General features: G+C 42.3%; 1 protein-coding gene across 10 annotated transcripts in view; it reads right to left on the reverse strand.

Moving 5' to 3' along the window:
• BEND7 (BEN domain containing 7) overlaps positions 1-24,891 on the reverse strand; it is a 115,288-nt gene that overhangs the window by 81,361 nt on the left and 9,036 nt on the right. For all 10 annotated transcript variants that reach the window (XM_060192187.1, XM_060192186.1, XM_060192184.1 and 7 more), the window contains one exon: positions 1,716-2,021. In XM_060192187.1, coding sequence (XP_060048170.1) covers positions 1,716-2,010 — 295 coding nt within the window. In that variant the 5' untranslated portion in view covers positions 2,011-2,021. The remainder of the gene's footprint in view (positions 1-1,715; positions 2,022-24,891) is intronic.

The following is a 24,891-nucleotide window of genomic DNA, read 5'->3' on the forward strand; positions in this document are numbered from 1 at the left end:
TGAGTAGTAAAGCAGTGCTGCTGGTGTCTCTTTTCCCCTTTCTCTTCCTTTTAAAAATTAATTTTATTTTGTATTGCCTCCAGGGTTATCACTGCAGCTCAGTGCCAGCACTATGAACCCACTGCTCCTGGAGGCCATTTTTTCCATTTTATTTGCTAGGACAGAGAGAAATTAAGAGAGGAGGGGAAGATAGAGATAGATAGATAGATAGATAGATAGATAGATAGATAGATAGACAGACAGAGATAGACACCTGCAGACCTGCTTCACTGCCTGTGGAGTGACCCTCCTGCAGGTAGGGAGCTCCCCACCAGGATCCTTGCACTTTCTACTATGTGTACTTAACCCGGTGTGCCACCACCCAGCCCCCAATACTATTTCCATTTGAGGTTTTTAAATTTCTTCTTCTTCTCCTTTTTTTTTTTTTTTTTTTTTTTGCCAGAGCACTGCTCAGCTCTGGTTTATGGTGGTGCAGGGAACTGAACCTGGGACTTGGGAGCCTCAGGCATGAGTGTCTGTTCGCATAAACATTATGCTATCTCCCCCACCCCTTCCCTTTCTCTTCCTACCTCCCCCTTCCCTCTCAGTTTTTTTTCTCTCTCTCCCCCTCTCCATCTTCCCTTTCTCTCTCTCTCTCTCTCTCTCTATCTATCTATCTATATATATAATATTTATTTTAAAAGGCTATAATTTTGATCTCTCAACAAAAACTCTAAAGGTTAGAAAGGACTGACAGGATATATTTACTTATTTTTAATTTAACTTTTTAATTTGTGATTAATAGTTTATAAGATCCTAAGATTACAGTGTATAGTTCTACACCACACTTACTACCAGAAACCTGTATCCCCATCCTCCAACCTCCCAAAGATAACTACTATAGTTCTCACAAGTCTTAGAAACAGTTTGCTTGCTTCTGCCTTTTTTTCTTTTATTTTAAGTTCATGTATATCAGATCTCTGGATTCCACATATGAGTGAAACCATCTGGTAGTTGACAGGATATATTTAGAGTTCCTAATGGAATGCTCTATCCAGCTAGGTTATCACTCAGGTTTTAAGGTGTAATGAAGAGCTTTCCAGACAAACAACAGGTAAAGTAATTTATTACCACAAACCGGGTTCTATAAGAAAATACTAAAGGTATTACTTACATAAAATGAAAATATAGAATGATCTCATGCATGGAAGGTAAATAAACAAAGGAGGAAAATCACACAAAGCCAAAATGAAGACAAACTTCTGGCCTAGGGCTGCAGAACTGAGGTTACCAATGGGCCTGGGGGAAGGGGGTTTGCAAGGGTAGAGGAGGTCCCATGTATTTCAATACTTTGGTGGTGGGTGTGGTTTCAAGACTTTTCCAACAACCTGGTACATTGAAGAGGTGTGAATTGTACTCCTCGCTTTGTAAACCATGGCTAACCTCAAAAACAAAATAGAAGGGTGGAGGAGACAGTGTATAGTGGTTATGCTAAAAAAGACTTTCATGCCTGAGGCTCCAAGGTTCCAGGTTCACTCTCTTCTAGTATCACCATAAGCCAAAGCTGAGAAGTGCTATGTTCAGATAGATAGATAAATCATTTTCTAAAATTAACTTAGCTCAAACTGATGATTAAACATATAATGCATACAGTGCATGAGTTCAAAGAACACGCTGAATGATCCCCATTCCCACCTCCACCCCAACAGCATTCTGAATCCTGAAAACAACCATACCGTTGGTGGCAGCAGTGGGGTGGGGCTGAGTCTGGAAGGTTCTAGAGCGGGTGGCACCATATTGCCCTGAGAACTGCCCACTCTGGGGTGGTAGTTCAGTCCATGAACCACGTGAAGGAGGGTGCAGATTGTGTGGGGCCTCCACAGGAGAGTTCAAACGCTGAGGCCAAAGGGACTCCATATCCTGGGGTTCTTCTTTGAGTTTTTCTCCTTCCTTGCCAACACGCTGGTATATCCTCCCCGTGCTGTCGTTCAGTAACCTCCTCATTCCTGTAATTTGTTTTTTAATTTCCATGCCTTCATCTCCTAGTGGAAACAGGGCCAAAGATACCACTGTAAAAATTTTAGCAAAAGGAAAAATAATCTACCACCCAAATTTAAAATCAACCCCCCCTCCTCAGGAATGGGGAAGACTCTTGGTTGTAAAGGCAAGATTCCAGTAACTGAATAAAGGACAGGCTGTGGTCTGAAGACAATAGTGGTATTCCCAGTGTTTCTCGTTGTAATCTCTTTCTGGCCAAATGATCAAAGAAGCATCTAGGACCCACTTTAGGGTCCCTCTTAAGCATTTTCTGAGTGAGGGTGATCACAAGAGAGTTGCCTGGGACAGAAAGCCCAGGATGGGACATCAGAGCTGCAGTTTCCAGTGATGGAATGGAGGCTCTGGGCCCTGGGTCCTTAACTGCTTGAATTAGTGCAAAAGTTGGGATGATTGATAGTCACAGGCATTCTGAGGACTGGGGGCGAAGGAGAGATGACAGTACATCCCTGTGACACTGTCCATGGAGACACTGCCCCAGAAATGACAGCAATGAGGCAGAGAGTTCTGTGTGTCTAGAGAGGAGGGCTATGTCTCCACTTGCTGCCACATGCTGGGAGACACTTTGGCACTGCCAGCCCAGCACATGCCCGCTCCATATACCTGGCTGCACTAACACCTGAGTGTAACTCCCCACCCCTACTCCAAACCATGCCCTCTGCACCTTTGTAGTTTCATGCAAAAGACACCAGGATGTTTCAAACTGCACCTCACCCTCAGCACTGACTTTTATTATTTTTCAATTTTTTATGGTAAATAACATAAAATTTACAGTCTGAATAATTTTTAAGTTGACAGCTCAGTAAACAGATTATTTGTTGTGTAAAGATATCCAGGACTTCCACATTCACTTCCTTTTTAAGACTCTTTTTCTTACAGAGTATTTTTCTTTCTTTCTTTTTTTTCTTCTTCACTAAGAGGCCTTTGCACTGCATTACTTTGTACTAAGTAAATATTTAAGGTGACTCTAAAATTATATAAATCTACAATATTGTCTATAAACAAGACATCAGGGGACCAGGTGGTGGCACACAACCACATATTACCATATGCTAAGAGCTGGGTTCAAGCCCCTGGTCTTCACCTGCAGGGGAAAGCTTCACAAGTGGTGAAATAGTGCTACAGGTGTCTCTCTGTTTCTCCTCCCTCTCTATCTCCCTTTCCTTTCAGTTTCTCTCTGTCCTATCAAGTTAAATAAAGTTTTAAAAAAATCTTTAAAATAAGACTTTAGAAGATGCAGTTTTCTATTCAGAGCTATTTCAAATATGCTATCATCTTCCTTTTCTTTCTTAAGAAGATTTACTTATTTTGTGTGTGAGATAGAGATAGCAGTGCCTGGCATCAAACCAGGAGCCTCAATCCCTGAGCTATGTCTCCAGCCTCCCAAACATATTAGCATCTTAAATTGTGCCCCAGCCAGTATCTTTACAAAGATCAAGTAGATTCCCCCTTCCCATCATTAAGGTAAGTTTTATGGCATGGTCGGCATACATACTCATGCAGTCACTCTACTACTAACTGCTTAAATTTCAACTATGAGAAAAACAAAAGGCCAACAAAGTGTCTCATAGGAAAACCATAGCACATGCAATTAAGTACAGCACATTTAACATAATGATGTTTCAATGGACTTAGCATCATAAGGCCAGATTTCTCTGTAGAACTGGTAACTTACACAACAGATCTAAGTATTTTATGTTTTCTGGTTAGATATTCAGTTAATTAGTATATGAGCTATTACTGAATATAAAGAAACTTTCATATTCTGTTTTTAAGTAAGTTCCCTTATTAAAAAAAAAAACAGTAATAAATGATTCCTACCCTTAATATCTAACATGGGTGAACACAGAAATGCCACAGATTTCCAAACTTAGAATGTTGTTATGTGTGGTCATATTCTAGACGGGAGAAATGTTTTCTTTCTTTTCTTTTCTTTTCTTTTTTTAGCCAGAGCACTGTTCAGCTCTGGCATATAGTGGTGCAGGGGATTGAACCTGGGACTTTGGAGCCTCAGGCATGAGAATCTGTTTGCATAACCATTATGCTATCTACCCTCTGCCCAGAGAGGAGAAATGTTTTAATTTGCAATGAAGCTATTTTTGAATCAAACACTTGGGAAGATGACAATGGAGAAACAATAAATCATACTGCAGATTTCAGGAGAATGAATGACTAGGCTCGATTTAAATAATGCAGAACCAGCAACAACACTGACAGCCAGCTCAAGGTGTCTGAGGAATGGGGTGGGACTGGAGGAGCTGGGGTTAGAATTCTGAAGGTAGGTCTACAGGCAAATGTGCTGAGAAGCTGGGGCATTCAGACTTCCCAGGCTAGCTCACAGCACAGTGTGGCAAGAAGCAGCTTCTTTCCTGCGGGCTTTTATCCCTGGGCTCTTAGATCTGGGCAAGAGCAGAGGCCTCCAAGGCTGCAGCGCACTGATCCCAGCTGGCACTGGCTGCTTGCTGGCTTCCATCCCCTCCTCCTGGCTCCCTGGCAGAAGCTGCCCCGGTCACGCCACACTCTGCTTGGTTTCCTTAGTCAGTGTTAGCTTCTCTGCAGGAGCCCTGAGATATCACAGAGAAAAGGACACTCTCTTTATAGAGGTCCTACCTCTCTTCCAAAAACTGAATTCTATGACAAAGTGTCATCTTTATGGGGGAGGGGGGGGAGAAGTCACTAGGACTCTAGAACTTCCTAAGAACAAACCTGCCTGACCTCCATTTCATAGGGTAAAACTTCCAACTCTGAAAGTCAGAAACCCGAAGATGCTACTTGAGGTGTACCTAATTTTCCTGCTAAGCAACCAAATCCTAAGCAAAGGAAGGATGGTGAGAGTGGAAAGGCAGACCTGGGCTGTGAGTTGCTCCTGCAAGGCTCAGGAATAACTCTTCCCAGATGAAGAAAAAGTAAAGTGAACAAGCAAAAAAGGTACAAACAATATCAAATTAGGAACTAGGAGGACACAGCTTTGAAAGAAGGCAGAAGGCCAAGGCAACCTGCCTGACTTCACTCCAGCCCAGCTCACTGTGAGGACATGATAAAGGGCAGAAAAGTATCAGTAGTGCAGAAGACAATGAGAGCAAAGTGTGTATGTGTGTTGGGGAGCAGTAAGTGCCAAAGGGCTGACTTGAGGGAGGTGTCTTAAGAGACAGGCAACTCTCCAGAGGTCAGCCAGAAGCACATAGTGGTCTTCCTTTAGCTACTGAGGCTAGAGCAGCCCTGAAAACTGCCCCATCACACGCTAGGGTCCTGATCACACTGGCTAGCCGAGCATCCTGTATTTGTGGCAGGTGGAAAACAAAGTGAAAAAATGAGCCCTGAAGACCCAAAGCCAGTGAGAAGAGAGAAAAGAGAACCGGTCACCAGGAGAAAGAGGGTGAGCCTGCAGACACCTGTACCTCAGAGAAGGGCCTTGGCTTTTCAACGGCTCTGACTAATGAAAGATAGTCTTCTGCTAGTCTCAGACTCCAGCTTCCAGAATCACGAGATAAAGGTCTGAACCTGTGTCTTGTACAGATCTCTTGGGGTGACACAGCAGCAGTAGGGGACCAGTGCAGGCTTTCTTTTTATCTTACTTTATCTATTTTACTTGATAGAGACAGAGAAAGTGAAAGTGAAAGAGGAGAGAGGTAGAGAGATACCTGTAGCACTGCTTCACCTTTATGAAGCTTCCCCCCTGCATGTCTGTGCTTAACTGAATGCACCACCTGCAGGTTTTCCATGGTTACAGGATGCTAACCCAGAAGTCATATGTGTTCTCAGACAAAAGGTGGCCTTACTCTTCTGGTCACATTAGAGCCTGAGTTCTTGAATGAAAAAAATGGTGGGAAGCTGATGGGAGTGGGGGGGGGGGGTTGAGACTGGCAGTGAGTTGACCTTTGTCTCCCTCCTCAGCTCTAATTAGTTTGCATCCTCAACACACACACACACACACACACACACACACACACACACACACACAGGCTTGCGCAGGAACAGGAAGTCATGAGATGTGTGGGTCTCTACAGACACACGACTCTCAAATCACTTGCCTGACTTCTCTCCAAACTTCTATCTTTACATACATCCAACTTCACGGGGCTTAATTACTTTAGGTTAAAAACAAAAAGTCATCTGACCAGCATGAATTCATGCTACATGGCTACTCTGTAGGTCAAACCACCTTCAAGAAATCCTTTTGAGTGTTTAGTTAACTACACTCCTGAGACAATATATACTTGGCAGCTGGCTCTTTCTGCCTCTTTGCTGGAGCTTATAGCCTCACCCGGGGCCCTGGCTCCTCTGTGGCCTTGTGGAGAAAACCAGCCTTAGCTCAGGAGAGGGCAACTTAGCTTCCCTCAGGCTCCTTTAACACCACACTTCCAGCCTCAGAGGGAAGTCACCTGCTATTTGAGTAGGTGCCACAGAGCTGTACTACCTCCCTTCCACCTTTCCTCTTGAACAGCAAGGATTCCAGAAGTTTCAGATTCCTAAGGAGTAGTGGCAGGTGTGGGGTCATCCCATTTATGGCTTGACTGGCATAGTGAGTAGTCAGTCCATCTTTGATTACAAGCTGTTCTGGCAACAGTATATTGATAGTGGTGTGGGGACACAAAACCAGCCGGATGTGGTCGACAAAGGCTCTGTGAACCAGAAGGATCACTGGGTTCATGATCTGGGGGATGGGACTGGAGAGGGGAGATGGAGAGAATGAAAGCTGTGTAGGTACATCCAGTAGATCTGGGGGTTAACTGGATGTGGGGGATGGAGTAGGAGAGGAGGGAAAGAATCATCTAAAGGTGACTGAGGTTTCTTGTATGGGTGACTGAGTGGACACTAACACAGGCCAGATAATAAGGCAAAGAAGCTTGCAGGAGAGACTCAGTTTAGCTTTGAGATAGAACATGCAAATTACAAGCAGTTGTGCCTCTGGTCTATCCTCTGGTAAACTACTGCTCAGCTAAGCCCCTAGTTCCAATGCAACTGGGGTGGTGGTGGTGTAAGAACTCACCAACTGATTTCCTAGTTAATGGAGTGCTCAAATCACTTATCTATAGCCTCGGAGACTGGACCTTCTTGGCTGTCAAACTGGTAAAGTGAGTAGGCAGGTTCCTCCTGACCACCCTATTGCTGTGGTGAGTGACAGTTCTGGTGAGAACTGAGTCCTCTCAATGCCTCACCCCCTCCCCAACATCAAACCTACTACACTGCAGCAGAAGAAACTGACATGAGATTTAAGAGAGGCAATTCCGCTCTACTAAGTATTGTTTGGCTTTTATCACAGTGTCATGTCCAGCTCTGTGCTATCTTAAGGAGGCTGTTGAGAAACTTAAGGAGATCGTGAAAAAAAAAAGTCAACAAAAAGCATTAAAGGAACCAGGAAAGGTTAGAGGGTTGGGCTGCTTTGTTGAGAAATAAGTGAACACTGAGTGACTTGATTATCTTCAAAGCCACTATAGGTTCTTACAAATAGGACTTTGTTCTTTTTCAGTGAAGAAAAAGGGATTGAAACTCTAGCTTCCAGGTGGGAGGTTAGGAAACACCTGGTTTTAAAAAGCTGACCCTGAGATCAGAGTGCAGAAACATCTGCATGTGCAAAAAGAGGAATGTAGAAATACCTTTCTATTTTGGGTGACATAAGCTTTTTAATGGGCAAAGGGGGGTGGTGATCACTCACCCTGTAGAACACAAACTTAATCATGAATGACAGCTCAGGTCTAAGCCCTTGACCACCACATGGAAGCACTACATACAGGGGAGTTTCATGAGTGGTGGAGCAATGTCATGGTGTTTTTCCTGTATCTCACCTATCTGGGGGAAAAAAGAAACGTCCACTGAGGACAGTGGTACTGAATAGGCATAAAGCCCCAGTAACATTAATTAATTAACTAATTAATTAATTTTAAGTGGGCAGAGGACCTGAATAGACACTTCTCCAAAAAAGATATACAGGTGGCCAAGAGTCACATGAAGAAAATGTTCACCAGTGCTTACAATCAGGGATGAACTCAAGAAGATCTCATCTCACACCTGTGAGAATGACTGTTATCCAAGAGGATATGGCTGTGGCAGGAAGGTGGGACCCTATGCACTGCTGCTAGGATGTAAACTGGGATAGCCACTGAGGGAGACAGCATGCAGATTCCTCAAAAAATAAAAACAGAAACTCCCTATGATTCAGTGGCCCCACTTCTGGGTAATTACCAGAAGAAAGTATGATCAGAAGAGATGTATGACTCTGTCCACTGCAGCATGTAAAGATTTAAAAAAGAAAAAAAATTTTTTTCTTTGCCACTAGGGTTATCACTAGGGCTCAGGGCTTGTATGTTTTTTTTTTTTAATTTTTTATTTAAGAAAGGATTAGTGAACAAAAACATAAGGTAGGAGGGGTACAACTCCACACAATTCCCACCACCCAATCCCCATAACCCACCCCCTCCCATGGTAGCTTTCCCATTCTCTATCCCTCTGGGAGCATGGACCCAGGGTCGTTGAGGGTTGCAGAAGGTAGAAGGTCTGGCTTCTGTAATTGCTTCCCCGCTGAACATGGGCTTGTATGTTTTAACCATAACCAGCAGCCTTGCTTTCATCTTCTCTTTATTCTTTCTTTTTCCTCCTCCTTTCTTTTTGATAGAAACAGAGACAAATTTGAGGGAGATGGAAAGAAAGAGAACAATTCGTGGCACTGCTTCACCTCTTGTGAAGTGTCACCCTGCAGGTGGGAACCAGGGGCTTGAACCTTTAATGTGTGTGTTCTAACAGATGCATCACCACCTGGTACTCTCTTCCTGCTCCTCTCCCTCCTCCTCCTTTGATGGATGTGAGAGACATAAACAGAGATAGAGAAGAAGGTAGAGAAGAAGGAAGAAGGAGGGGGTACAGAGAGAAGGAGAGGTACTTGCAGCACTGCCCCACCCTCTTGTGAATCTTCCCTGCTACATGTGAGGACCAGGGGCTTGAACCTGGGTCCTTGCACATGGTAACTTGTGCTCTACCAGATAAGCCAGCACTTAGGAGGGAAAGACAGAGAGGAGAAGAGAAAGACACCTGCAGACCTGCTTCACTGCTTGTGAAGCAACTCCCCTGCAGGTGGGGAGCCAGGGCTTGAACCGGGATCCTTAGGCTGGTCCTTGTGCTTTGTGCCACATGCGCTTAACCCACTGCGTTACCACCTGACCATCAGCATTTGTTTTTATAATAGTGAAGAGCTGGAAACAACCTAGGTACCCAAATACAGATGGTGGATAGAGACATGGCACAGCCACACGGTGGATACTGCTCAGTATAAAGATGAAATCTTGTCATTTGCTATCCAGCAGTATGGATGGACCTCAAGGATATTATGTTTCATCAAATGAGTCTGTTGAAGAATGACAGAGCAGGGAGTCAGGTGGTAGTGCCGCGGGTTAAGTGCAGGTGGTGCAAAGTGCAAAGACCGGCGTAAGGATCCCCGTTTGAGCCCCTGGCTCCCCACCTGCAGGGAAGTCACTTCACAAGCAGTGAAGCAGGTCTGCAGGTGTCTTTCTCTTCTCCTCTCTGTCTTTCCCTCCTCTCCCCATTTCTCTCTGTCCTACCAACGATGACTACATCAATAACAATAAGAACTACAACAATAAAAAAACAAGAGCAATAAAAGGGAATAAATAAATAAATTATTTTAAAAAGAAAAGAATGACAGAGCACAGCTGCATTCATGAGTAGGACATAAAGAAACCTACTAGATGAACTAAATGAAAAGATAATAAACTTTAGGTCTATTACAGAAGAATTTTTAAAGATTCCCTAAATTTTTCAGGGGCTGATACATGAAATAGAAAAAAATATGACTTTATCATTGAGAAATATTAAGATGACCAGGATTTGTCCCTACTGGTCCAAATATCTCCTCTCGGATACTAGAAGTTGGCATCAGCCATGTTATAGAAAAGACCGGGCTCCAGTCTGGCAAACAAGCAGCAAAGGATGGACAAGAAGTGGAGGCAGCTCTGCAAGCCAGTGCTGCAGCTCTCTCCCTATGGCTCAAAGCACAGGGATCTGGAAGAGACTCTGCTGTGGGGTGGGGGTGGGGGGTGACTGACATCCACACTCCAGGCCCATACTGATGTGCAGGACTATCTAGGTCCCACCTACCTGGGCACCCCTGGGATAACAGCTTTGCTTACAAGGGGGACACAAGAATGGGATTATAAATAATTTATACAACAGCAATAATTTTTAGGTGAGCCCCCTTTCCCAATGTAATATTAAGTGGAACCCCTCAAAGTAAAGAAGAACAAAGTATGGCTGAAGAGAGCATGCCAGAACCCAGATTCTTAAAACAGTCCCTGGAGAACATTCAAGAACTCCCAAGGCACCACACAGCATAGTCTAAATACCACTGAGGAGAGAAAAGGCAAATAAAGTGGCTATGGGATCATCTCATTGGTTGAATCAAATAAAATAATAGGGAGTGTGTACAGTAAGAATGTGCTGCCACGTGTTTGAGGACCCCATGAAATGGAAAGTTACAGGTAGAAAATAAGCAGACAGTGTATACATGGCAGATACAATTAAGGACAATAAGGTTCCTCTTAAATCCATTTGAATAATATAAGATTCCCTAATCCATTTGATAAATATTTACTGTATAACTACTAAATATGATACATTGTGTGTGTGTGTGTGTGTGTGAGAGAGAGAGAGAGAGAGGGAGAGAGAGAGAGAAAGAAGAGAGAAGAGAAGAAGTGCAAGACATAATCTTTCCCCTGTAGGAATTCAGAGTTTAACTGGGAGACAATTCGGCAATTCTTTTTTTGTGCCACCTGTGATTAACCCGCTGCACTACCGCCAGGCTCGGGCAATTCTTTTTTTAAATTTAATTTATTTATTATTGGATAGAGACAGAGAGAAATTGAGAGGGGAGAGATTGATAGAGAGGGAAAGAGATAGAGAGACACCTGCAGCCATGCTTCACTACTGTTTTCCCCCCATTCCAGGTGGGGACCAGGGGCTTGAACCTGGGTCCTTGCACACTGTAATGTGAGCACTTAACCAGGTGCATCAACCCCTGCTCTCCCCATAGGACAATTCTAAGCAACAACACTTTTCTTCCAGGGAATAGGCAGGCTTAACCTTCAAGTGTCAGCTGTGGTCAGGGTTGGTGGGTGCTTTATATCAAGGCAGAGTATGATAAAAAGTCAGGACAAGGACCAGCGTAAGGATCCCAGTTCGAGCCCCCGACTCCCCACCTGCAGGAGAGTCACTTCATATGTGGTGAAGCAGGTCTGCAGGTGTCTATCTTTCTATCCCCATATCTGTCTTCCCCTCCTCTCTCTATTTCTCTCTATCCTTTCCAACAACAATGACATCAATAACAACAACAATAATAACTACAACAATAAAACAGCAAGGGCAGCAAAAGGAAATAAATAAATAAATAAATATTTAAAAATATAAAAAAATTCAAAAGTCAGGACAAGTACCAAGAGAGAATGTCATGGAACCCAGCAGGAAAACAGGCCTCTCAAGCAAACTGGGCTTGAGATACATCACAAGAAGTAAAGGAGCAAAGAAACACTGGGGCATGAATCAAGTGACAGCTATTAAAATGGACAGTCACCTCTATCTCCATCTCTCCCTCACAGGACACTGATAGACAAAAGGAGAGCGAATATCTATATGAAGTTGTAGGGGATAATACAGAACAACTTTCTTTGATTCATTCCTATTTTATCTTTAAAAATAAATGCAAACGCTGTATTCTGCTCCCTGACCCGTAGGAGGTAGATTCCCATGGATCATGGAATGATACTGGATTCCTACAATTCCATGCCACTAGTTTGCAAAGCAATGGCCAGTGGAGAGGTGGCTTGGACCATTCCAGAAGGCAGAGGGTTGTGGTTTTTACATATTTCCCAAAAACTCTTCCTAGGGATACATTTATGGTGCCCATGACTGAACAGGTAAAACTAAGAGAAAGAATAAATGATGCATGACAAGTGTTTCAGGAATTGCAAAGAAGTGATTTAAAGCTGGTAATATAGTCTCTAGTTCTATTAAGATGTAGATGTGAGCTGGTCAGTGAAAGATGGTCAGCATTTTTATGGGCAAAAAAGGAGTAACACTGGAGGAAGATTGAAAACAGAGGAAAATATAGTGACAGAGGTGAATAAAATAATTCAGTTGAGAGGATGATGAATGGGTACTTTTACATTTTAGGTTATCATTCAGGTTCTTGAAGAAATGATAAAGAGCTTTCCCAACAAACAACAGTTAAAGGAATTCATTACCACTAAACTAGTCCTACAAGAAATGGTAAAGGGACTTATATAAAAGAAAAATACTGAATGCTGTGTCTCACAGGGGCTAAATAAGGAAACAAAAAAAGGAAAAACAAGCAAAATCAAATGAAGACAAACCTTTGAAGTTGGACTACAGAAGTGTAATCCAGTGGGAATTGTGGGGGAAGGAGGGGAGAGGGGTCCACTGAATTTTGTTGGAGGCATACTGGTAAGATGGTGGGTGTTGTGCAATAACTTATTTGAAGATATATGAAATTATATTTCTAAAATAGTTGGTCGTGTGGTCTAAGAGGTGCACAGTAGATAAAGCATTGGACTCTCAAGCATTAGGTCTTGAGTTCAAGCCCAGAAGCACATGTAATGTCTGGTTTTTCCCTCTCTTTTCTTTCTCATGAATAAATAAATAAACTCTTTTAAAAAATAGTCATGTAAACTGAGGTTACATAAAAACAAATAAAATAATTTAGAAGACTGGGGTTGTATCCTAAAAATGACAGACCCACGATGGTTTTTCGTAAGACAATGACATGTTGGATCCAGCTGTGACTCAACGCAAAGAATTCATCTACTCATTTCTCCCCCAAATGTTCTCATGATGTAGAAAACTAATATTTATTCTGTTAGTTTTAAATTTGTTATAAAAATAGCATTTATTATAAACATACTTGTGACTTAATAGTGATTACAACTTATAAGATAATAGGAGTATAATTCTATACCACCAACATTCTGTACCCCTACTCCCTCCAACAGTAACCACCATAGTTCTCCAAAAGTTATAGATAGGGATGTATATGTATATATACTTATATGTATATGCCCAGAGATGCATGTGCATGTGTATGTGTATATCTTCTTATGTCCATGTGTTTCAATTCTCTATATTCTACACACAAGTGAAATTATCTCATAGTTGTCCTTTACTTCTTTTCTTCACTATGTATAGTCATTGCCAGTTCCATCCATTTAGTCCCAAAGGATACATTATAGTCTTTTTTCAACTGCTGAGTAGTAGTAGTCCATTGAATATACTACCATTTGTTTTGTAATAAATATGCAATGGCTGCCCAACTGAATGTTCTTTTGATGTGTGACTCCAGCCATCAAGAGACTAGGTCAGAAGTGACCACTTCAAGTCATGTGCAAGAATAATGGAGACAGAGCTAAAACCCCAAATATCTGGGGAAATCGTAGAAAGTAATGAAGAAGAAGATAAATATGAACAATGAGAATATGGGTTAAGGATATGAACACGTAATTCAAAAGAAATATTTCATATCTCCCAATCTCCATAATTAATAGTGTACTGAATACTAAATAACTTTATACTAAATAATTTATATTAAATAACATGAATTCTTCTGCTAATTTGGCAAGAACTGCAGATTCCTAAAGCCCATTTCAGGTGAAGGTGCTGGGTTAGAGTTTGTTCATATGGAACCCTACTATGCTATTCATAAGGAACCCTACTAGGGGAAAAGAAGGTAGTTCTACTTACAAGAACTTATCCTACAGAAACATGGGACAAGTACCCATGGCATAATGTCCAAGGATGTTCATTCACTGCAGCATCATTTCATGAGTAAAAGGTTGGAAACAAGCCAAGTACTTGTCAATATAACATTAGATAAGTGAAATATGGTTTATCGATATAATGAAGTTATGGCATATCTTCACAAATATGTAGAGAATGAAATAGACCTTCTGACAGTCATTTGTGAGTATGTGCAAGATATGCTGTAAACTCCATTGCAGCTGAGATCATGGTTATTTCATGTGCTATTGGATAATGAAGGCCTAACTTCATGGTTCAAAAACAAGTACTGGGGGCCAGGTGGTGGTGCACCTGGTAAGTGCACACATTACGCTGTGCAAGGACCTGGGTTCATGCCCCTGGTCCCTATCTGCAGGGGGAAATCTTCACAAGTTGTTAAGTAGGGCTGCAGGTATCTCTATCTGGATTCTCTCTATTTCACCCTCCTTTCTCAATTTCTCTCTGTCTCTATCTAGTAAATAACTTTTAAAAAAGGAATCAAAAGAGGTAACTCAGTCCACTCGATCTATATGCAGTAAGTGGAGATTTCATTAAATGAAGAAAGTTGAACATCATGCTACATCCATTTCATTTTCGTTTCTGGTAACACACATATACATACCTTTTACATATACTCTTGTCAACAGTGGTTATTACTGGAGTGTGACTGAGACAGAGTCTTTTACATCATTTTACTTTACACTTGCTTTCAGGTTTATTCACTTTTACTTAAAGTAGTTTTGAAATAAATGTGTTTTTTTTTAAGAGAAAAAAAATCTAGACAGGTTTCATGCAGTCCTTTCCCTGTACCACTTAAAGGCTTCCATAGGTTGTAGCAGTTTTGGACATTAAAACATCCTCTGTAATGTTACTTGAGAAAAATGGGGTAGAAATCAGTGCATCTTGAGGTTGTTGATTGAGCTGCATCCAAGTTCCCACAGTGTTATATAACCAAAATCCTGCTTTCATTCAATAAGAGGTAGAGTTCATCATTTACTCTCTGGAAAAAGATCACCTCTTCCATCAAATTTGAAATGTTGATCTTCTGCTTTAATGTACAGAAAACTTCCAAAAGGATCCTGATACAGACAGGCAAATCTCTCTAGTTATAAGATGTGAATATACAAATCTACACTCTGGTTGTGAATATACAAAAAGATGTGAATATACAAATCTACACTCTGGTTGTGAATATACAAAAAGATGTGAATATACAAATCTACACTCTGGTTGTGAATATACAAAAAGATGTGAATATACAAATCTACACTCTGGTTCATCCTGATCATGATTAAGTACTGGCTGTATTACATTTCTTCACACATTTTGAATTTTAAAATATTCCAAGCTAAGTACACATGCTATTGTAGTTTCATCCCTAGTGTAAATATTAATGATGATGAAAAATGGAGTCTTTTTCTTCTAAGGATCTCAAGGAATTCTGGTTCAAAGGCATATGGAAACTGACCATCTCCCCCAGGTGACAATAATGGGAAGTACTTAGGAGTAAGGATTAAGAGTTTAAGTTGGTGGTTTTGGAATCTTTTGGACTGTAGTTGGCAGGAAAAAAAAAACTAAACACATTTTCTTTCTCACACATATATGAACCATGCATATAAAAAAGTTTCATGACTTATCTGTCCAATGTACAATGTCCTCTAATAATTTTTTTTACTATCCTTTACATTATTCTTTACTATACTACTAGTAATTTTATTGGAAGGATTAATGGTTTACAGTCAATAGTAAATACAGTTGTTGGTATATGTGTAAATTTCTGTTTTCTGCAAAACATTCACCCCTAGCCTAGGTCTTCCTCCACCATCTTTCACCAGGACCTGAACCCTCCTCCCAAGTTCAAGTCCAAATCCAGTCCAAGTTCTGCTTTGTGTTTCTCTTTCTGTTCTCATTCTTGGACAGAAGTTGAGAAATAAATACTGTAATTATTAATACAGTTGCTGCACTGTAGTTAGTCTTGATAACTTTCTGAAAAAAATTTTTCACCAGGGATTTGCAAGGGTGTCACATTTATGTGATTCCACCCTTTCTAGTGGACTCTCTCTCTTCTTTTTTTTTCCCCAGGTAGTAGGTGAAAGACACCACATGAAATTTCCCCTTTGCCTGGTGCTTCCATTTGGTGTCTAGGGGCTTAAATCCAGGCCTTTGTACATGGTAAAGTATGCACTCTTTTGGGTGATTTATCTTTCAAGACAAACTTGTAAGTCACAAATATGGGTATGAAAGATACTATACCTGCCAAAGTTTTTTTTTAAAATTTTTTTTATATTTATTTTATTTATTTATTTATTCCCTTTTGTTACCCTTGTTGTTTTATTGTTGTAACTATTATTGTTGTTGTCATTATTGGATAGGACAGAGAGAAATGGAGAGAGGAGGGGAAGACAGAGAGGAGGAGAGAAAGATAGACACCTGCAGACCTGCTTCACCGCCTGTGAAGCGACTCCCCTGCAGGTGGGGAGCTGGGGTTCGAACCGGGATCCTTATGCCGGTCCTTGTGCTTTGCGCCACCTGCGCTTAACCCGCTGCACTACAGCCCGACTCCCCCTGCCAAAGTTTTTTTAGAACTTCTTGCTTTCCACACTCTGTACTTATCCATGGAACCTTTGTTGGCTCCAGTGACCACTGGCATGCAGGGACTTAAACTCATTCCTCACTTAGGACTCCAGACTCACCTATCCAGTTGCCTCCAGGATAGTCTCCGTCAGATATTTCAGAAGGGATCTTGGAATCATGTCCAAGAATATGTTTTGCAACAACCAATCTGAGTCTTAATAAGATAAGTAGTACCAACTAATCAATCTAACCTCAAAACCTGTGTCCTATCCCCTTCCTCCTCCCTCTCACAATGAATGAATGAATGAATGAATCCTGAATAGTTTTACTCTAAATTACTTTTGAATCTTTTCACTTCCCTCTACCCTCAACCCCCATTCCTATTGTCATTGGTCATTCTCCTCCAATCTATAGCCCATTATCTTCTCTGGACTAATTTGGTGGCTCTCGTGTCTGGCTCTACACTAGGATCATCTGGACATCTTTAAAATATTTTATTTCGGGGTCGGGCGGTGGTGCAGTGGGTTAAGCGCATTTGGCGCAAAGCACAAGGACCAGCGTAAGGATCCCGGTTCGAGCCCCCAGCTCCCTACCTGCAGGGGAGTCACTTCACAGGCGGTGAAGCAGGTCTGCAGGTGTCTATCTTTCTCTCCACCTCTCTGTCTTCCCCTCCTCTCTCCATTTCTCTCTGTCCTAACCAACAACGAACAACATCAACAATGGTAATAATAATAACCACAATGAGGCTACAGCAACAAGGGCAACAAAAGGGGGAAAAAAGGGCCTCCAGGAGTGGTGGATTCATGGTGCAGGCACCGCGCCCAGCAATAACCCTGGAGGAAAAAAAAAAAGAAAAAATATATATTTTATTTCTTTTTGATGTAACTGTGGTTTATAAGACTCTATTTTAGAAGTACTATTTCTTACCTCTACAAAATATTTTACCAGGGCTGGGTGGTGGCACACCTAGTTGAGCACACATGTTGCAATGCACAAGGACCTAGGTTCAAGCCCCCGGTCCTCACCTGAAGGGGGAAGGCTTCATAGTAGTGAAGCAGGGCTGCAGGTGTCTCTCTGTCTTTCTCCCTCTTTATCTCCCCCTTCCTCTCAATTTTTGGCAGTCTCTATCAATAAATAAATAAAGATAAGTAAATTTAAAAAAAAGTTATATTTATTTTTATTTTCCCTTTTTTTGCCCTTGTTATTTTTATTGTTGTTGTTGTTATTGATGTCATCCTTGTTGGATATGACAGAGAGAAATAGAGAGAGGAGGGGAAGAGAGAAGTGACTCCCCTGCAGGTGGGGAGCCAGGGGCTCGAACCAGGATCCTTACACTGGTCCTTGCGCTTCACACCACATGCTCTTAGCCTGCTGTGCTACCTCCCAGCCCCCTAAAAATATTTTACCACACCGCATCCACTACCAGCATACCAATATCCTTCCACTAAAGCCCACTGAGCCCCCTTCACTTGAGTAAGACTCTTCCCAGTCCCCTTTGCTAACCTCAGTCCTATAGATAAGGATGTATCATCATCTGACTATACTTGTTTCCCCTGGTTTTGTTTCTTTATTCACATTAAATGAGTGAGATCATTTCGTACTTTGTTCTTATGTATACTAAGGTCCAGTGGAGTTTCTTGTAGGGTCGGTTTAGTGGTAATGAATTCCTTTAACTTGTTTGTCTGGAAAGTTCCAATCACTCCTTCAAACCTGAGTGATAAACCCAGTTAGACAGTATTCTTGGATGAGCTTTTACATTCAAAACTCTGAATATATCCTACTCCTCCTTTATAGCTTTTAGAGTTTTCTGTTGAGGGGTCAACTGATAGTTTTATGGGGGTCCCCTTGCAGGCGACACTTTGATTTTCCTGCTATTTCAATTATTTTCTCTATTATTTCCTATCTTTGTCATTCTAATTACTATGTGCCTTGATGAACATTGAATTTATTTTGCTTGGAATTCATGGAGCTTCTTGGGTTCTATTATCTCCTTCAGTTTAGGAGAAGGGAAATTCTGGGCTATTGTTTCTTCATATAGGAAGTCTTCCCCTTTATCTCTTCTTCTGACACTCCTATGGTGTGAATGTTACTCTTCTTGATGCTGTCTCTGAACTCTCTTTGTTTTAGTTCTTTTCCTTTTTCTTGGTTTATTTGAATGCTTCCTGTTTCTTACCCTCCAACTCACTATTTTGAACCATGGCCTCTGTCTTTCTGGTGGTAGTCCCCTCTACTATGCTTTTAGCTCAGCTACTGTATCCTTTATCTCTCTGATTTCTGTTTTGATTTGTCTCCTACTTTGTTGAAATTTTCTTCCTTTGGACTTGTCATTTTGGCAAGCAATCTTAGGACACCATCTTTGGCATCTTCTTTTGGAACTTGACATATCTCTGTTGAATATGGGGTTTTCTTACAGTGGCTGTCTTGGTCTAATAGTACAAACAGTTACCTCAGTCATTTCATTATGATGCTCTATGAGGACCTGGGCCAGGGGGCCAGGTGTCTGTGTTTAGCTTAGGCTGGGACCAGGAGTTTGTGAGGTTGAAAGTACTCAGCACCCATATGGTTGCCTGGTGTGTGTGTGTGTGTGTGTGTGTGTGTGTGTGTGTGTGTGTGTGTGTGTGTGTGTGTGTGTGTGTGTGTAGGTACTCAAACACTTTGGGGCTGGTGGTGAACAGAATCTGCAGGAAGTAAGCCAGCAAGAGAACACACCTCCCTGAACTGGCCCCCAGGGCCTGTTACTATGGAGACTAAACTAATATGGCATCCACCCAGGCTACTCTTAGCAAACTACAGGGGTCATCAGGAAAGCTGCTGCCTCAATTCCACACAGATTACAGCTTTTAACTGCCCACATTCCGTGACTATAAAGTTGTAAGCACAGGACTGTAAATAGGACTAGGGTGATGCAAGCTCAGCATAAACTGCCCCCTGCTCATCAGATTAAAGTTTCACACCTAGTAGGGTTTTTTTCTTGGGAAAGAACATTTATCTGTGTCCCACCACCTGAATGTTGACCTTTGACTTCTTGCTATGGAAAGTCCGTTTCTATGTGGGATTTTCCAGGTATTACTGTGACTTTGCTCCATTGCAGTAGGGAAACACTGGTCCTCTCTATTTGGCCATTTTGATCTCCAGGGCAGCATTTATAAATACCGGCACAAGGGCCAGGGGGTAGAATGCATGCCCTTCTGTGCATGAGGTGCTGGGTTGAAGCCCTGGAGCACACAGGAGCAGCATGGACAGTACTGGGGGAGTCCCATGGATGATGGAGCACTGCTATATAGAATTTAAAAAATTGAATCTGGTGAGGTTGCTTAGCAGTATCACTTATGTGTGAGACCCTTGGTTCATTTTCTGACACTTCACACAATGAAAAATTTAACAATATACAAATACCAGTAGGCAGGCCTCACTTAAGAACTATTTAGGGAGTTGGGCTATAGGACAAGGAGCGGGTGTAAGGATCCCGGTTCAAGCCCCCGGCTATCGACCTGCAGGGGGGTCGCTTTACAGGTGGTGAAGCAGATCTGCAGGTGTCTATCTTTCTCTCTTCCTCTCTGTCTTCCCCTCCTCTCTCCATTTCTCTCTGTCCTATCCAACAATGATGACATCAACAACAATAGCTACAACAACAATAAAAACAACAAGGGAAACAAAAAGGAAATAAATAAATATTTTTTTAAAACTTTTTTTTTTAAAAAAAGAACTATTTAGTTCCTATCTGACAGCTGACTGTAGTGGAGACCTAGAAGGCTGTCCGCTCTAGACTTAATTCTTGGTCTTCCCACCCCCAGCCCACCCTTCAGGTGTCAGTGTAATTGCCATCTTCTCCAGTCATATGCCATGGCCCCCAAAGCCTGGTGAGCTCCTCCTTCCTCTCCCCCAGTTCTAAGTTCCAGTAGAAGCCTTCATTTCCTTATCACAGCCTGTTGGATCCTAATCTCCTAGCCTGGCATTGATGCCTACTCAATAAACACCTTCCAAATGAATCCAAGAGTAAGTGCAGTCTAGTGTCAAAAACTACAGTTGAGGGAGATGGGGGAAAATAAGCACTACTGAAGTGTAAAAGACAAATGAGCATCTGTGGTTCTGCAAAAGAAACTCTCCTCCTTTCCACAGAGTGTGGGTGTAGACCACTTGGCACCTCCATGCAATCTTGTCTTATTAGGAGAGTTTTTTCAGAGGACCACAGCTCAGCAAAGAGCTTGTCTTCCTGACTCAGCAATGATAACAAATAAGGAATCCTTTCCCCACTTGACAAAAGCCCCAAATGGTCACTGTCACCAGAGGGAGCAGATGAAATCTGGCCACATGTCAGTCGTGACCCCAACAGTAGGCTCTCTCTCCCGGCACACAGTCAAACATGCAATAACCAAGTTATGGTGTTTGCCAGAGCCAACATTCCTGCAGCAACTCTTTCTCCCTCGTATTTCATGCAATGCTTATTAAGGCACCCATTAAAGTCTTGCTAGTAATTGAAAAAATTATATATGTGCAATGAGAATGAGGTAATGTTAACTGAAAAACCTTAACTTTTGCATCTCCTGACTTTTTTTTTTTTTTACTTCTAAATTGTACCTTAACCTTGCATTTTCTGTGGGGTCTTTACATCTTATATGTAGGTAGAGAGTCACATTTGAGATATAATTCCATTAGCCATAGCAGCAACTTCAAAGGCTATTATGTTGCATCAACTTTTCTGCAAAAATAAATTGTTAATGATATTATTCCTGGAACAGAATAAATTCTTGGAATTACTGAGTAACTTATGTGCCATACTACTGTTCCAAGAACACATTACTTATTTTATCATGACAAAGTAAAGTTATGAATCTTCTGGCTTCCATTTCAACAATGAGAAATGCAGTGAGACACCTGCATTACATTTCAGTCCAACTTTATATCATCCATAAACATCTCTATGTTGGACACCTCATCTAAACAAATGCTCACAGAATAATCCATGGAGCATTCAGTTTTATGAAACTATAAAAGTTCCTTGCTGTTAATTACAGAGACAAATGTCTCATCACACATTCGGTTACCAGATAGCATAATTAGTTTTTGTCATTAACCTTTCTGATACAAAATTTGATTTCCAAGAAAGAAAAAAAAATACTGCCAGACCCTTGGAATTCAAATAGCACAGTATATTTGCACACATCTAAGAAAAAAAAAACACCCACATTACTAAGAAAACAATTTTGTGGACTCTTATTTACAAGGACATAGATTGCCTGTGATACTGAAAAAGCTGTCTAAATTTGAATTTTGAAATGCATGATCATGAAGATGTGTAATAAGCTATCTTTTGCATAAAGGAGGTGCAGCAGCCAGACTGTTAGTGACATGTGCCTTGAGCCCTCCTGTGTGGTCATGTGATGTGCTGGTCACTGCTCTTCACTGAGCAGCTTGGAGAGAGCCACTGAGGAAGGATGTCCAGGCTGTGGCTATGGCATCAAGTTTTTGGGCTCAAAGTTAACTGACCTCCTAACCTTAGTCTGCTGAGCACTGCACTCATACTCACACTCACATGATCGGGGGTATTTTTGATGGTTACAGTGTCTCCATGGCCCCTTGACATTTTTGTATCTGCACACTGCTGCAGGTTTACATATACCAAGGGAACACTCAGAGAGGGACAGACTCTCCCACAATACTCAGGACAGTCACCATGAGAACAGCGTCTCCACTCAACCAACACCCGGCCCGGCTCCAGCTGGCTGCTTGCTGGCAAGTTAGCTTTCAAAAGGCTTCCTCCCGGTACAAATTCATTCATTACTGAGTGTCTGCTCTGTGGGCCATGAGTACAGTCAATACAAAGTCCAACCCTGCAGGAGTCCAAGCTGAGACTCAGGGACACATTGGTGGGGGTGGAGGGCAGGGTGAGGGGGTTTGGTCATCCTGGGCAAAGCCCAGCAGAGCTGATGCCAGGACACAAGAACGAGCTGCCTTCATGCAGTGCAGATTGAGTCTGTGAGGGCAGGTGGTGGTAGGGTAAATAAATAAGGCAGCCCATATCAAAGTTACATTGTACTGAATTTTATTAATTAAAAACATTTAGTGCCTTGGGAGGTGGTACAATGGATAGCATGCCAGACCTGCAAGCATTAGGTGCTGAGTTTGGTCCTGGCATTGGATATACCAGAGTGATGCTCTCGTCCTCTCTCTCACAATCTTTCTTTCTCTATCTCATTTGCAATTTTTTTTTACTTACTTACTTACTTAATTTATTTACTTAGGACAGAGACAGAGAGAAATTGAGAGGGAAAGGGGAGGTAAGGGGAGGAGAAAGAAAAAGAGGCACCTGCAGCACTGCATCACCACTAGTGAAGCTTTCTCCCTACAGGTGGGGACTAGAGGTTAGAACCCAGATCCTTGCTCATGGTAATGTGTGTGCTCTACCGGGTGTGCCACTGCCTGGCCATTCAATAAATACACTTTTAAAAGTCTTTCATCCAAAATAAATCTTTCCTATGGAAATAACCCAAATAATATTTTTAAAGATTTATTTACTTGTGTAAGATTATGAGTCATAAGTGCTGCTCAGCTTGGGGCATATGCACCATGGGAAACTGAATCTCAGCCCTGGGACCTCTTGGTTGCATGTCCTGTGTGTTGCTACTGCACATCTCCCTAGCCCAAATGTATCATAATTATTTATTATTATTATTTTGCCTCCAGGGTTATCGCTGGGGCTCAGTGTCTTGCACTATAAATTCACTGCTCCTGTAGGCCATTTCTTCCATTTTTTGTTGCCCTTGTTATTGTTGCTGGATAGGACAGAGAGAAATCAAGAGAGGAGGGGAGACAGAGAGAGGGAGAGAAAGATAGACACCTGCAGACTTGCTTTACTTGTAGACTTGCTTTACTTGCAGACTTGTGAAGCGAACCCCCTGCAGGTGGGGAGCTGGAGGCTCAAACCAGGATCCTTATGCCAGTCCCTATGTTTCGCACCATGTGTGCTTAACCCGATGCACTACTGCCCGGCCCCACAAAACTGATTAATTTTTTATGAGAAATAGAGGGACTGCTTCACTCCATGCAGTGCAGGGAGTAAACCTAGGGCCTTACACAGGCAAGGAATGTGCTCTACCCACTAAGCCACCCCTGACCCCAGTTAAACTTTGAAAGGGAGGGCCTGCCATTAACCTAGACTCTGTAAGGAAAAAGAAACATTCCATTATCAGCATGGGCAGATTTTATTCTTGGTGGGTTAGCTCCAGTTGGCTACCCTCAGGGTGAAGGATGTGTACATTTTCACCTCACAGAGCAGGGCCAGAGTTTGGAGTACAGAATTGCAATGGGTTCCAAGTGGACACTTCTGCCCTTTCTTTTACATTTGAAGTTGAATTTGGTTCTCACTCAGTGAGCCTCTGTGGGTGCTTCTTATCTAATAATCCTGGTGCTAGGTAGTAGACAAAGAGGTGTCCTTTGGGAGCTGAGCAACCCATGAGGGATGAAGGGGTGAACCAGCAATGCCTTTTCTATAATTTGGACATGTACAAAAGGCTGTGTGGGGCAGGTCAGAGAGAGAAAGTAGCCAGAAAGAGCCCAGATATCTGACTGGAAGAAAGAAAAGGCAGAAAGCACTGCAGGGATGGGAGCAGCTGGGGGTGGGAAGGGCCAGACATTGACTGTCAGGAAGACAGTCAAGGAAGCAGCTAGGTGGTTCTTCTTGCAGGGCCTAGTGAGTCCTGCTCAGGAGCCTGGAAGTGACAGACAGTGAAGCAGGGCAGGGGAAAAAGTGACAGGGAGTCCTGTCAGGTCAGGGCAGTGGCCCCAGTAGCTCTGGGGTAATTCAGTGTGGGTTCTGGTGTCTGTCCCTCCCCGAACTCCTCCCCATGCTACTGCTGTGACAGTCCCTTCCAGGTAGCTTTCTCTCCAAAATCTGTTACTCAGAAGAATTAGCAAACCTGTGGTGTGCATGGCCTATGTCTATTTTTAACTCTGAGATGCAAAAGCACAATGTTCCAAAAGTCTGTTTTATCTTATAGATGGCCATTTCCTTTTCATACGAAAGTGAAAATCAACATTCCCGTGGGAAACCAAAGGTGCGAAATTGTTAATACAGCTCCTCTGGGTCTGACCTTTGTGAAGACAATTTCTCCTTTTAATTTCAGATAGAGACAGAGAGAGAGAGAGAGAGAGAGAGAGAGAGCGAGAAGAGAGGCAACACTGCTCCACCAGCCTAGAGCTTCCCCCAGTGCTGGGGTTAGAACCTGGGTCCTGGAGCATGGTAGAGTGTGTGCTCTATCAGGTGAGTCCCAGACTCCCCGCCACCACTGCAATGATTTGGTTATGATCAGTGCAGGGAAAGGAAAATATTAACAACACCTTGCACATTTCATTTCTAGGGCAGCAGCTAGATGACATGGAGCATCATTTCCTGCGGACAGACCAGCTGTGGTGACCAGCCCCCCAGAACCCTGACACTGGCCAAGGTCTGTTGCTGCTTAATCTATAGTTCTTCTCTTAAATTATGATAGG

Source organism: Erinaceus europaeus, chromosome 6 (assembly GCF_950295315.1).
Source record: "Erinaceus europaeus chromosome 6, mEriEur2.1, whole genome shotgun sequence".
Classification (NCBI taxonomy): Eukaryota; Metazoa; Chordata; class Mammalia; order Eulipotyphla; family Erinaceidae; genus Erinaceus; species Erinaceus europaeus.